The following is a 14596-nucleotide window of genomic DNA, read 5'->3' as shown; positions in this document are numbered from 1 at the left end:
TGGAAATGAATGACACCCGAGAGCTGCCTGGAAGGTTTCATAATCACTATCATATGTTATGGAAAATGTTTAGGAGTAAAGTTATACATTATTCATGAATTGGACTGTATAGCCAGATGGCCATCACGTTATCCATCAGCAACTTGTCACATGCAATCAAAGCATTGTTCTTCTCCATCCCTGCCACAGTACAGCCGCTCCAGTTAGCAGTCAACAAAACAAAACTACCACTTAGTATTAGCAGTAGGACTGCAAGGTCAGATGCAGTAAGTAGGTTAATCAATGTCACTGATCACTGCCGTCCCTCCACAGTAGAGAGTAGATAGAGTCCCTGACAGCTATATCATATTTAGTATTTATCTTACTCTTTCTTTGCTATTTTTGTAATGCAGTTAATGTTGTAATGATGATCAAAGTTTGATCAAACAACCGAGTGGACGAGGCACGATAATAACTTATTTCTGCAGAGAATGCTGCAGACCTCATTCCTGTAAATGTTAGAAATATAGTCAAGTACGCAATCGTTATTTTGTCACGAAAAATTCATCCTTACTCACAAGTTTAGTTGGCACGACCATGGGTACACGATGCCGGTCCACAGATGGAGCTGACAGTCAGCAGACAGCATGTTGCAGATCTGTACTAATGATTCATCAACCTCTCTCTTTGTCTTTTCCGTGCACATCACAGTGAATATTCAGTCTGCTGGCTTATTTGGTCAAAGTTACACCATCATGGCGTGCCAAGAAAGTTGTAAGCAAGAACTGTTTGGAGTACAATCAAGTGTTACACAATGATGGCAGTGATGCAAGGTGCTGAGCAATTTGGGGTTGATGGTCTTGACATGTCAACATGTAGACAGCCGGGCATTGACTGGACACCCCCCTCCACCTCCGCCATCTCAGTAACAGATCATAATCTTTGGAAAGCTTTGTTTTTGGTGTGTTTGGGAAAACTGAAACTCAGTCGCACAAAAAGGTGCCAAACAGTTCATTTTTTAATGCTAAATGATCCAACAACCTCACTCTTGAATGGATTGCTTTTTATCACCCGACTGTTTAATATCAGGTCTTCATAGTTATTGCTCGCAACTATATTGAAAAAAAAATTATATACTTAACTTTTGTCCCACTATTCTGGGAGTTATGTTAACATTGGACTTTTCCACAGGTCAAGATTCATGTCCAATGCCAACATTCAGCAGTCGTGGCGGTGGGTGGCCATGTAATGCATTTAACTTTGATGTTGGATGCTGAAGTTCAACTCATGTCACAAACCAACAAATGGTTGCTTTCTTTGTAACCACAATCCTTCCCTGACCTTAGCTACCATGTGCAGATAACTTTTATGCGGGAGGCTCAAATTCACATCTGATGGAAAGACATTCTGTGAAAAACGCAGGATAGATCAACATGATATTAGACACAGACTTTCATGCTCACAGAAGATGAATCCAAACTTTGGTATTCATCAGGACATCACTGATACACTAAACAAAGATCAGCATGTTGCTGCTACTGCAACCACAACTTCTACATATGGCTGCAACTAAGGCTGGGCAATCAAACAATAATGATCACGAATGAATTAGCATTTCATTAATAAGATGTTTATTCTGTTGAGGAAAAGGTACTGATTTAAATTTACTCATGCATATTTGTTGAAAAAAGATTTTATCATCATACTTGTTTTGAATGTTTTTTTCAGATTTGTTAAATTTGTCATCAATTGTTTGTCATGATATGACCTTAAAGAAGAGTTTAAACCATCTGGTTTCTTCAACTTTTACTCTGGAGCGAAAATCAACCTGAAAGAAGAAGTAAGGATTTGACATTTATCGTGATCGAATGATATGAATTATTTTACCGTGATAACATTTTTGGCCATATCGCCCAGCCCTAGCTACAACACACATTCTTAGTATTACTCATATAGTCACTGCTACTGCAACAAACAATACTCCTAAAATCAGAATTGCTACTACATCTGCAACTTAACTTGACACAGACATGGAACATTTGCTTGAAATATGTATTCATCTTTATCAAAAGACCAAGTCCTCAGTGATTCAGGATTATTTTTATACACTATTTTGTGGATTCTGTGTCTTCTAATCACCACAGCTGTTTCCACTGTGTTATCAGACGTTCATGTCCCTACAAGACTAGACAAGAGAGGGACGAGCTTACTGCTGTGGACCATTTTCTGCAGCTCATTCGGAAAATTGTTTGCTTTGGGGTCAGATGTGGGATTAATGGTAGAATTTATCATCAATCCTTCGATAGAGAGAACCAGAGGAAATAGGTCAGCAGTGGGTGTTGGGAAGTTAAAAGGATCTCTCTGAATTATGTGCCGTGCTGTTGAGTGGCATTTTATTTGTCATGGAAATACTGAGTGGGCGACGGATGAGAGGGAACAGTAATGACAGAAAGGAGAGGAACAGGTGTGTGTGTGTGTGTGTGTGTGTGCGTGTTTTGTGTGCATATACATAAAAGTACTAAGATGTGCTCTGTCTGTCAGGAGGACTGAAACCATAATCACAACGCACCATAACTCCATTCTGCGCTGCTTTTATTCGCTCTCCTCCACACAGGATATAGATATTTTATTGCTTTATAATTCCATATTTTATATAACAATCAGGGCAGGGTACAGTTAAGTAATGCTGACATCATGTTCCCAATCCCAAAGATTTTGTTCCTGAAAGAGGTGTTAAAAAAATCACTGCCCTGTTTTTGCATTTTCCAATATTCAAATCAGACTCTGTTCTGCTGTTTCAGGCTGTGAATCACCACAACCAGCTCCACTAACTCCAATAAATCATTTCTAACAATAAACTAAGTAGCCAAGCTTAACCATCCCTAACTCAGTACCTGAAACCAACCATGTGGTTTATGGAGCTTGTTGGGAAGAGTGCACATCTAGGGATTACACACTACCTGATAGGTAAAATGTCTCTTAGTAAAGGTCACTGTCCTGTCCTGGCTGTCTGTCTGCACAGACTGTGAATTTACAAAATGGAGGTCACTAAGAAAACAATTTTTCCAATTTACCGCCACTGTAACTTTGGTCATTTTGGGCAGCCGTGATCCCAACAGATGCCTAGTAAATTAATTTATTCCATGGCATCAGCATGCTCTGTTTGAAGTATGCAGTGGTCCAGCAAATTCCTGCTGCTCATCTTTTTTTTTTATCTCAAAAGTTTATTTCTAGTGGGCATCGAGTCTTTAATATTTACAAATCTCTTATTTACCAGTTCGCAAACAAGCAAAAAGGAAACTGCGCAAACAGCCACACTCAGGGGCGGGGTGAAAAGCCAGCCATCATAGAGAGGGGTGAGATGATGGCCAGATTAAAAACTGAATATAAGGAGTCTAAATTCTACTGGACAGTTATGGCTTAGAGACCTCTGGACTGATTCACTCTTGTTGCTTGACTGGACTAAGCACTGTCTGATTCTTCTGATTCTTTGATTAGTCATTTGGTAAAAACAGGTACAGTAAGTCCGTCAGAGTGGTGGAATGTAACTAAGTACATTCACTCAAGTACTGTAGGCCTAATTAAGTACACATTTGAGGTACTCGTACTTTACTGTCATGGTGCCATTTTATGTTACCTTATACTTCTCCTTTTTCTCCACTAGACCTATCTGACAGCGTTCTTGGGTACTTTGAAAATGAAGACAAACAAAACACATGATCTGCTTATAAAATCTGACACAATGTTAGAAATTTAAATACTAATCTGTATATTTAAGCAGCATTGTGACTATTATTTTGGCTTTTATCAAGGCTAAATTTGCAGTCTTGACTCAAAACAACTAAGGATTTAAGAATAAGATTGCGGTAGTAAATATTAAATGGATGAGTCTGTGTTTAGAAACAACGCTTGTTTTCTAGCTGTTTCTCTGTGAAGCCACTTTATCTTCAGTCTAGGCCCCACTTTTTCATAATGTTGTGAAGTAAAGTCTGAATTTAGGTCCTAAAACTGTTCTTCATTACTGGTTTATTCAGATTTTCATCCTCTATACAAGCTGGGAACCCTGTTACTGGATATCTAATCTTGAAAAACTGCTCATGGACTGTGTGGTTGTCTGATTTTCTGGCTGTTAGACAGCACCCTCATGTGGTCATTTACAGCCGTAAAAAGAGAGGAAGAGGAAGAAGAAAAAGAAGAAGCAGTTGAACCATCAATCAGTGGCCCAAATGTTCCCCTTTAAATGCATTGTTCCCGTTTAAATGCATTCAATTTAAATAAACAAATCTACAAATGTAGATTGATTCACCACTGAAAATAGTTCCCAATAAGTACGCTATTTCCTCCTGTTCCAGTAACATTTGATTAAAACTAGAGTGCCCAGATGTTTTTGGAAACTAATGTCTTAGGAAATAGCTTTTATATTTGTGAGCTAAAGAAGTATGTCTTCAGGAACCAATGGGCTTGGTGCATTGATGTCCTTCGTGGTTTGGGGCTGTTGTTTGCGTGAAGCTGGAGGACAGCTGTAACAGAACGATTTGGTGTAAAGTGCTCCTCTTTTCCTCTGTGTTTCCATTGTATTTATAATGCTTCAATTTTGTTGTTTCCCCGAGCCTGGCAGGCGTGATGGGGGGAAAATGAATTTCTTACTCTTACACATAAACACTGCAATTACTGTTTTTTTGGCCACTCTCACAACAAGTAATGAACACAACGCTGACATACCTTTTACAGGTTTTACAATTGCTAACATATTTCTCAATAGGAGTTTACACGCCCAGCACATGAGCAGTGAACGTGGACTAAACTATGGATCTCTTTTCATTGCTTTTACACAAAGTCCTTTCTCACTCAAACACATCCAGGAGAGGGATAAGGTGGGGCGGAAATACTGAAGGTTTTGTAATTGTATGTCATCACATACGTTACAAAACCTTGGATGCAGCGTTTCACCATCTCTTCAAATCAAAAAGAGGTTCTCAATCACAGCCCATACCAGGATGCTGTCACTTTTCCTTCTACTTTACTCTCCATTCCCCATAAAGGAAATACTTTCTTCAGGAGGGGCCTGTTTGTGAGGAAGTCCAGTATCCAATTGCAGAATGTTGTATTTAAACCCAGAGTGCTGAGTTAGCTGATCAGCTTCATGGGGGAGATTGTGTTGAATGCTGAGCTGAAGTGGTGTCTGTATTCATTCTCTTGTAGCTCTGGTTTGGACTCCTGAGGGAAATATCTGGCTCTTTAGCTACTAAATGCTGCACACTGTTCACCAGGTAGCCAGGTGTCTTGGTGTAAATAGATTATTAGAGTTTTTTTCCTCCGAAAACAGCAGCTGACACTACGAGAGCGCTTTTAAAGTTGTGGGCCTGGCAGCTAAACAGTGAGCTGAAAGTCACTATAAAGCCCTATAAAACTGAGGGAAGCTGCAGATTTAGGTGCTCATTTTTCTGTAGGTTCATCATTACCAAAGACCCCTTTCATATTGTTTCAACATTGTCATTTAAAAATAATTTTGATTACAATTATTTGTGTGCATGAATTAACAGAACATAACACTAAATTACCTGAAGTATATCTATAATTATAGTCATTTCTTTTCTGGGGGCAATTTAGCCTTTGTTGAGGATAGTACAGCTGAAGATATGGGAAATGTGGGCAAGAGAGAGAGAGGAAGACATGCTGCAAATGAATCAAGGGTCAAATTTGAACCGGGGCCACTGAGGTGAGGCTGTGGTACATAGTCGCTGTGCTCTACCAAGTAAGCTAAGCGACATCCCGCTGGAGTATATCCATGTATCTCCATCCAACATCTCCAACACCAGCAGCTCATTTAGATGAACTCTCACTGCACCAGTCTACACACTGGTATATGTGCAGTTAACTGACTTGAAATTCAAACCAGTATTGGTGCAAACACCATCCAATGTAGCATAAAATTTTTAGAAATAGTATAGAAAAAACTGCATTGTGGGGACAAAGACAAATGGAATAAATGTGATGACTATGTGCACTGAACAAAGATTGTCCTCCCTAAGCATTGAACCTTCACAGACTTTAACCAGTGTCACCAGTGTTTGTCGTTTTCTTTCTTTTTATAAGTCAACCAGAGAGACCCTTAAACATTTTTCACAGTTAATTTCACAGTGCGACAGCCCCGAGCCATTACATATTTAACAGGAGCATAATGGTGTCACTGGAACTGCGCCAATTTGGGCGCTCCTCCCTAACCGACTAGAGGAACTTGACACTAATTTAAGAGCATGAATTTGTGACTTATATGCGGAAGTCTCTTTTGTCTGGCCATGATGCCTTGTCTGTGAATCATTGACAGAGAAACAGTTGACACACATGGCTAAATTTAGCAGGTCTAGCTGGCAAGTACACTTTTTGTCTAATACAAACTTATGGAGCACACACACACACACACACACACACACACACACACACACACACACACACACACACAAACACACACAGACAAACACACACAGAGTCTAATTTTCTGTTTGTTTTGTAGTTACAGGGTGAGAACAAACATTTAAATCAAATGTTTTAAGTGATGTGCAAACACATCTCAGGTATTTGACAAACTCTAAGGTGGTAGGTATGCATAAGTAAGTAAGAGTGGAACTGCAAAGTAAACAATTCAAAAGCAACACAGTAAAACTACTTTAGAGAAGCTAAAGAGAGGAACTAAAGATGTGGCTGGTTAATGTTCAAGTTAATTTATTTATCATTATACAACACATGGTTGTACAACTAAAAGAAAGTTTGTGGTCTCTTCATGCAACACAAAGAGATCATTAAATGTCTGTTAATATGGTAAAGAAATACAAACAATATATACTACAGTTATTTATATACATATATACATGGACTACATTTACACCCAGAAAATTCTGCAGGGCATTTTTTTAATTTAAGTCTGGGGTGAAGGTAAACTGCAGCAACAAGATGGCCACTGGTGCTGTAGGATGACGGCGTACACATGACTCTAGTCAAGGTGATTTCCATTTGTCTGGTCTCAGAAATCGGCCACATTAAGAAGTAAAACAGTGCAACAAAAAGCAGATCACAGCGGTGAGTCACAAGTGAGCAGCAGTTAGTCAGTGAGAGAGTTTCTGTCAGGCATGTGGCGGGGCAGCTTATAGGCAGGCCCTGGTTGTTGTCATTATCCACTTCCTGGTTTTAGCCGGGCGGGTAGTAGTGGAGGATCAGTGTGTGTGTGTGTTTGTGTGTGTGCAGCAGCGTGCGACTCAGCTGTGTGTGTGCGTGTGTGTCACTGTGCACCTCACAGGGAGCGTAATTAAGCTCAGCAAGTAACTGAAGAAGAAGCGAGGCAGGAGGAAGAGGAGGAGGAGGAGGAGGAGGAAACAGTGTAAAGTTAGTGAAGAAGGGACAAGCAGAAGAAGAAGAGGAGTGAAAAGAACAAACAGAAGGGAGCGAACAGTGACTGACAGTCGCAGGACGGGACTACTTCTGCACTGACACTAATATCACTGCGTTTGACAGCACTACTGCTGGGTGGGAGACATGGAGAGGAATGCTGAGAAGGATTATCTCTTCCTCAGGACTCAACACTAATCTCTCTCGCTCTCTCTCCGCACACCCACACACACACTCACACACACACACACACACACACACACACCTAGCTTGTGTTTTCTTGTAAAAGACCTTTGGCATGTGGATTATTGACTTTGTAGCCTCTGCAGGGTAGCCATGTTTGAAGTCCTAGAGCAGTTTTGATGCAGTAATAATTCATTTTAGTAGTAATATTTCTGGGTGTAATACATATAATACATTTTAAGAAAGGCAGTTTGAGTGTAGTACCTTCATAATACTGCTTTGTTTCAACATAATTGACAGACAATTACACAGTAAATTGTTTTAACCTTAATACGTAAGTTTGTAATGCTGTTGTTGGTGTACCTGGAGCAGTATACATTTAGTTTTGCAGTTTCATTATAATACTTTAAGGGTAGTACTTGGAGTATCGTACATATAGGAGTGTAATCCTGTTGGAACATAGAGCTGTAAGTTTATTTATGTTATGAGACTTCTCGTGCGGTCCTGTTGATAAAACATCTTAAGGGTATTTTAGTATTGGACCCTGGTGTGGTTTCCCCCCCTGGTGGAGTCCTTTTTTTGGGATTGTCTGGACTACACATGAGATATTCAGGACACGTAAGGTCACATAAAGACTTTTGGGGAATATTGCAAGATTTACCCAGAATTACAGGAGCCGTAGCTCATCCTGTCAAAATGTGACAGGGGATGAGACCACAGGAACTGAACAAATTGTCTGTCATGGATCCTGACCCGGTAGCGGACACTGAAACGGGACACGGGGCTGGACTTGAAGCCTGTGGAGGTGCTGGTCCTGAAGAAACAAGGGGAGTGAGAGAAAGAGAAGGGTTGCTAAACACAAAAGGAGGCGATAGAAAATTCAGCTCTGCATCCTCCTCCTCTAATTCCTCCTCCACCCTCCCGTCCCCCCCAGTCTGTGTGGAGGAAGAGAAGGATCTGCTGAGCGGCTGCTCCAAGTCTTTCACTGGACTCAAGCTCTTTGGCAGGAGGTAAGTGAGAGAAAGAGAGTTTAAAAAAAACAAGATCGAAAAGATTAAATGGTTTTAAAGACATCAACATAGTGGATGAATAGTAGTCTGCACTGGTGTAATACCCAATATTGACCAGCAGGTAGAGCCATTGGCCCGAAATCAGCCTGCAACGATTAGACAGGATGTGAACAGATGTATATATGGCAGCTCACAGCTGCAGTAACGGCATCTAAGCCTTATCCACACACACACACACACACACACACACACACACACACACACACACACACACACACACACACACACACACACACACACACGTTATCCTTCAACACTGGCCAAGTATGGACCTTTTTTTTTAAAAATGTTGATGAAAATGTTGAAAATAGAAAGAAAAAATAAAAAGACTTTTTAGTTCTTTTCACATACTATTACTGCAGATGGGCTTTTAAAATGTTTTTAAATAAGTTGCCAAGAGGAGTCTTGCATGCTTGAGCAATGTCAACACACACCTGGATCTGTGTCTATCCTTCCACCTAGTGTTTGTTAGCTGCAAATAATGTCTTTGTTATTTTCAAAGTTAACTTTAATGTTATCTCACATGCCTTCACACCCTCCTACACACGGCTGTAGACCCTCTCTGACACACACAGGGCATTGCGCAATTTCTAGTAAAACAGACATTCAACTGTAAACCATCACACATCACTACATCTACAGATATTTGATAACACACCAATATCATAAAGCCTCCTGTGGTTTAGTTCACACATTTGGGAAGAATCTGGGTTTTTCCCACAGTCCTATTTCCTGCTGTGAGTCAGCGCTGGATCTGCATTATATTTGTGTGTGTGTGTGTGTGTGTAACCTTGCCAGTGGGTCACCTAGTCATCATGTGGTCAGGGGACAAGATTCCCACGGCTACAGGGGTCGCAGTTGTCGTGCCAAAAGTAACAGCGATGACAGTCGTGCCTCCAGTTTGGCTAGACACTCCACACGTTCATGGTTGGAAGCAAAGGATTATGGTGCAGCACTAAAGGATCACTTGCGTTGTTTGGGGCCTGTTTTGTGTATCAGAGGAGGCTCATTTTCACTATTAATATGACAGATTTATCTGGTTTCTTCTTGAAAATAATCTGGTAAAATAATGCATTTGCTTGTTATGTTCTTGTTTTTGTAAAATTAGCAAGGTCTTCGTGGAAAACTGATTAATTTCACATTTATTAAAAATAAAAACATGCTGTAATTTCCTAAATGTAATAATGTCATTCAAAAGTGGCGTTAAATGTAATGATGTCAGTTACATATTGCCCACTAATGCTGGGAGGTCAGGCCTGAAATATCCATGCAAAAGTTGTGATACTGTTGACAGTTCTCCACTTTAGCTGCTGAGCACCCAATCATCATCCCAATCTGCTCCAAATCCAGAGGTCCTGATTCATTTAAGGTGGTAAAAAATTTTTGTCATTGGTCTACTGTTCACTATTTGTTAGCTGTCAATCATTCACATTAGTGTCAAAATAAAACGATGCATCAGCTGACCAGACAACAGAAGTGTACAGATGCCGGTGTCCAGAAAGCATATTGACCAGATAACGCAACACCTATTTTGGTATTATGCGAGTCAGCTAGCACCAATTCATAACAGTTGAAAGTCATCTCATTGCACTTTTCAGATAGCCTAGAGTAAGTCTAGATCGTAGTAGATGGATTTGCATTTAGCAACAATAAACCTTTTGCTTACTGTTAACCCCCAATATAAAAACAGTGATCCAGGATAAACTGACAAAACATAGAAACTAAAATTGCTTGTTTTGATAAATTTATGTTATTGTATTTTTTTTAATCATTTACTAGTATTAAACTGAGTATTTTTTCATTTCATTTCATCATCATTTGAAGATTAACAAAATGGAATTTAGTAAAAAGCAAGCAAGCAATTCATGAAAATAACAAATGTAAAGACAATATTTGCATAAGAAATATGCATGGACTGTTGGAATTTAAAATTTTGAACAATCCTAATAGAAGAAGGGCATCTGAATCCTTATCTTTCTTAGGCCTAGCTGTTTCCTCTTTCTCTCACTGCACATGATGTGTGTGTGTGCGTGTGTGTGTGTGTGTGTGTGTGTGTGTGTGTGTAAATTTATCACTGACAGTTTTGTGCTCGGCTTGTCAAGGAAGTAGAAGTTATTTTTGTCCTCACTCAGGCTCCCTCTCTGTCTCTCTAGGCCACACCCCCTCTATCTCTCTCTCTCTTACTTTCTTTCATCACACTGGCGGTCTCTCTCACCCCTCCCTCTCTCTTTCTCTCTCTGCTCTCCCGTCACTGTACAGCCGGATTTAGTGAAAGTAGTCGGCAGATAGACAGATGAGAAAGAGAAGTGGAAGCATGGATGGATAGTTTTCTCCTCTTTTTCCAGGTTGGCTCCTAATTTATTCTTTGTTTTTTAGAATATGAGAATAAAGAATAGTGCATGGGCTTTATTTCACATTCTTAAAATGGTGAACATAGCAAGGATTAATTTCACATAATGGTAAAACATAACTTGCTGGTTGTTGTGTTGGATTATGAAAAACAACAGTTTAGTCTACAACTGAGTAAAAGTGATACTTAGTGATGTCAGTCAGGATGTTTGTGGGCTGATGCAGTGCTGTGCTCTTCCTAGTTTTCAGTCAACTCAGACATACTGTAAAGGACATGACCAATAAGGCGATTATGGATCAAAAACAATCTGGCCAATAAATCGCAATCAATCAATTACAAAATCACAACATTTGGTTTTATTCATGGTGGATGGGTTCTGGCACAAAAGGCCTTATGAGATATTCTTTGTACTTTCTTATTCAAAGTCACTTGTTCTTTATCAAAAACCAAGCCATATACAATATTTAAAGTGGCTTTAATCAATGTTTTTATTATAACAGTGGATCAACTATGGATGTTCTAATGGGACATTTTGTTTCTATTGAACAATGACAATATCACCCAACTTCAGCTCTATGGAGCTTTTAAGCTTCTTTCAACTCAGTGTTTTGGTTTCCTGGCTCGCAACTTTACTGCTTTGGTTCAGTCTTATAGTTTTGTTTCAAGCAGCAGCAACAGCAGCAGCCGGCAGCTGTAAAACCCACTGTACACAAGCTGTCCAGCACCAAGCTGCACACAGACAAAGTTGGAAACTAGGGCCAAATATATTTCTCAGGGCATAGTGGAGTCCAAAAACAGAAGAGAGTGTACATTGGATTTACCTTTTAGTTGCAAGGCTGTAAGAAGTACAACGCCAATAAATGTTAATGCACGTATTTGCTGGATGTGTAAATAAGCAACTGTAAGTGCTGCCCCCCCAAAATAAGTATTGCAAGTTCAAACTTTGAACTTGTTGGAAAGTGTTTTTTCCCTGAGAGCCGTTTTCTCTCCTGCTACCAGTCTTTGTGCTAAGCTAGGTTGAAAACGTCCTGGACTTGTCTATGTACTGCATGCACTGAGATGAAACTAATATCCATTTTCTTATCCATCTCCTGCTACAACACTGACTAATCACAGCATACGCTTTAATTTGTATATTTAATTTGAACAAACAACTATGTGTGATCTGAAAGGGGTCGCTTGTAGAGTTCTACACTTGTAATTTTGCTTATTTTGTGAAGGGCAGGTCCCAGGAGGAGAAAAATTATGAGGAGCAGCTGCTCACTTAGTTTATGAAACTTTTTACTTTACTGGCTTGTGCTCTTATGTCATCACTTTAAAGGTGTAACTACCATCAACTCTGGGAATGATAACTGAAACATTGAGCCAATGTTGAGTGAAGGGATATTATTATTTAAGTATTTTTTTCTCTTGTTGTTGTGCTTCTAGTGTCTACGTCATTGTTTCATGCATGTTAATGCAGTGGGAACTGTGTACAGTGATCAAGGTTAATGCGATCTGAGCTGCGCTCACCGCTGGGTTCAATGCACTCACTGTGCTTTGCTCGAAGCAGCGAAAAGCTGCTGTGGCGTGGGGCAAGCCATCAGAAATAAGTGATCAACCATTTATATGGATCGAAAACCTTGGGACAGAAACGTTCCCACACATATGTTATTTAAATAATTCTTTCTGTACAAGACAACATATTGAAAAAATATTTTATTTGCTGCTTTGGCATTTAAAGCCTGCAGTTTATCTTCTGAATACACTGAAACTGCGGCCAAGCTGTGGCTTAGTAGCCTATTTGTGCTGCAGCACAATACTTTTTTTTTAGGCTAATTATAATTTGAACTACCAGAAGCCATACTTTATATGACTGTATAGAAGTGTGTTTGATTATACACAGTACAGTAGTTTAGTTTGTAGAATCATTTTCGAAACAGTCAATAAAATCAGTAACTAGTTTCATTACTTTATGTACATGGAATAAATATACAAATGTTGTAATAAGCATCCGCTTAGAGTAATCAATATGACCAGGACAGACGTGATCACTGTAACAGGTTTCTGCTGTATTATAATTTTGTTGCGTCTGTCAGATGAGACTGTCCTCATATGTCTTCTTAATGCCTCTGTTGTTGAAAATGTCTGCAAATAGAGGTGCTGGGGATTACGCTGAGCACAGCCACTTAGGTGCCTTTGTATGTGGAAATGTGCATGTGTTTGTGTGTATAATTTCCGTCATTAGGCTGTCATTAAAGGTGCTGTTTGGAGTGAAAACGTGTCACCATGCAGACCGACAGGAGCGCGCGAGAGAGAGAGAGAGAGAGAGAGAGAGCCTGTGTGGGCCTGGTGACCAAAAAACCAATATTAAAACCAGATGAAACAGAAGGAGACTGACACTGAAGAAGTGTTTTAAAAGTTGACTGTTAACAGTGCTGTGGTTTGAACACTGTAACAGGAGGGCTAGCAGAGGGTGAAGGCTCTCCGGGGCTTATACCAACAGGTACCAAGGCTGACGACTCACTGCAATTTATGCAGCTCTGTTTATCCACGTGTCTAGTCAGCCAAGCTACGGAACACCGGAAGGTTGTTGGAAGAGATTTTGGGAATCAAAATCACTGTAGAAGTAAATGGACTGTATTTATGTAGTACCTTACTGGCCACGTTTTCCTCTCAGTCACCCACTCACTCTCACACACCGATGGCCTATCAGGAGCAACATGGGGTTCAGCATCTAGCTCAATATCGACACGTGGTCAGGAGAAGCCAGTGATTTAACTGCTTGTCATTAAAGGACGACCCCCCCCCCCCCACCCCCCAAGTAGGTGTGGAAAAAGCAGGTTGAGGCAGTGGATCACCAGTTGAAATTAGAATAAGTTGATTGCAGAATGGGGCTGATGGCTTTTCTACAGACAGTTTGACGTAAATCATATAGACATATATGATAAGAGTCATGTGATCACGTCTGAGCCTTGTAGAGGTGTACAGAGACAAGAACTAGCTCTCGTTGCATTGCTACAGATGGCTACAAGGCCTGGTCTCACCCCATTAGAGCAAAACCACATTGCTGTAGAACACTCTTTATGTCTGTGTATTTGCATGCTGTTCCACCATTTTTCATGTAAATATTTAACCCAACGCAGCACCGAGCTCTGGATAGTCTCACTTACACACACACTAACAAAACCTCTTTATTTTTTCCGTGAAGGGCACCCAGGCAGTTCACCTGAGCTGGCTGCTCATTCAGCAGAGCTTTTACACATTTTTTACCTAAGAACACACGTCCAAAATCAACGAAGCTGGTGAGGATGTTTGGGCGTTCAGTGCCATCTCTCGCAAAAAGATGTTTCACAGCTTTAACCCTATGTCTATTATTGTAACCACTAACCTTAATAAAGTAATTTTAACCCAACAGCAGTGTTTCCTTGACCTTAAAAAGTGGTAATTTGAACTCAAACCACAATCTTCCCTTAACCTAACTGAGGTACTGACAGATGATGTGTAATACGTGTGTGTGTAAACCACAATCTCACTCCCAAATTGTTACATATGGACACCTTTTGTGTTGTTTTTTGATGCGTTGATCAAGTTAGCAATAATAAATATTGGTTAGACTTTCCAAAATAAAACTAGTGGTTAACGTTGTGAA

At 40.0% G+C, this 14596-nt stretch overlaps 1 protein-coding gene across 5 annotated transcripts in view; it reads left to right on the top strand.

The window, feature by feature from the left end:
* Positions 1 to 14596, top strand: part of LOC123973064 (diacylglycerol kinase zeta-like) — a 117857-nt gene that overhangs the window by 14156 nt on the left and 89105 nt on the right. For 3 of the 5 annotated variants that reach the window (XM_046052930.1, XM_046052938.1, XM_046052923.1), the window contains exon 1: positions 10822 to 10960. The exons of 1 other annotated variant lie outside the window; for it this stretch is intronic. Coding sequence is in view for 1 of the 4 variants with exons in the window: in XM_046052947.1 (XP_045908903.1) it covers positions 8254 to 8555 (302 nt within the window). In the remaining 3 variants the exon portion in view is untranslated. Of the gene's footprint in view, positions 1 to 7199; positions 8556 to 10821; positions 10961 to 14596 lie in introns of those variants that run through there. One more of the 5 variants, XM_046052947.1, reaches the window with a different exon arrangement.

This window comes from Micropterus dolomieu, linkage group LG01, assembly GCF_021292245.1.
Source record: "Micropterus dolomieu isolate WLL.071019.BEF.003 ecotype Adirondacks linkage group LG01, ASM2129224v1, whole genome shotgun sequence".
Taxonomy (NCBI): Eukaryota; Metazoa; Chordata; class Actinopteri; order Centrarchiformes; family Centrarchidae; genus Micropterus; species Micropterus dolomieu.
This window is presented reverse-complemented; position numbering and strand designations above follow the sequence as displayed.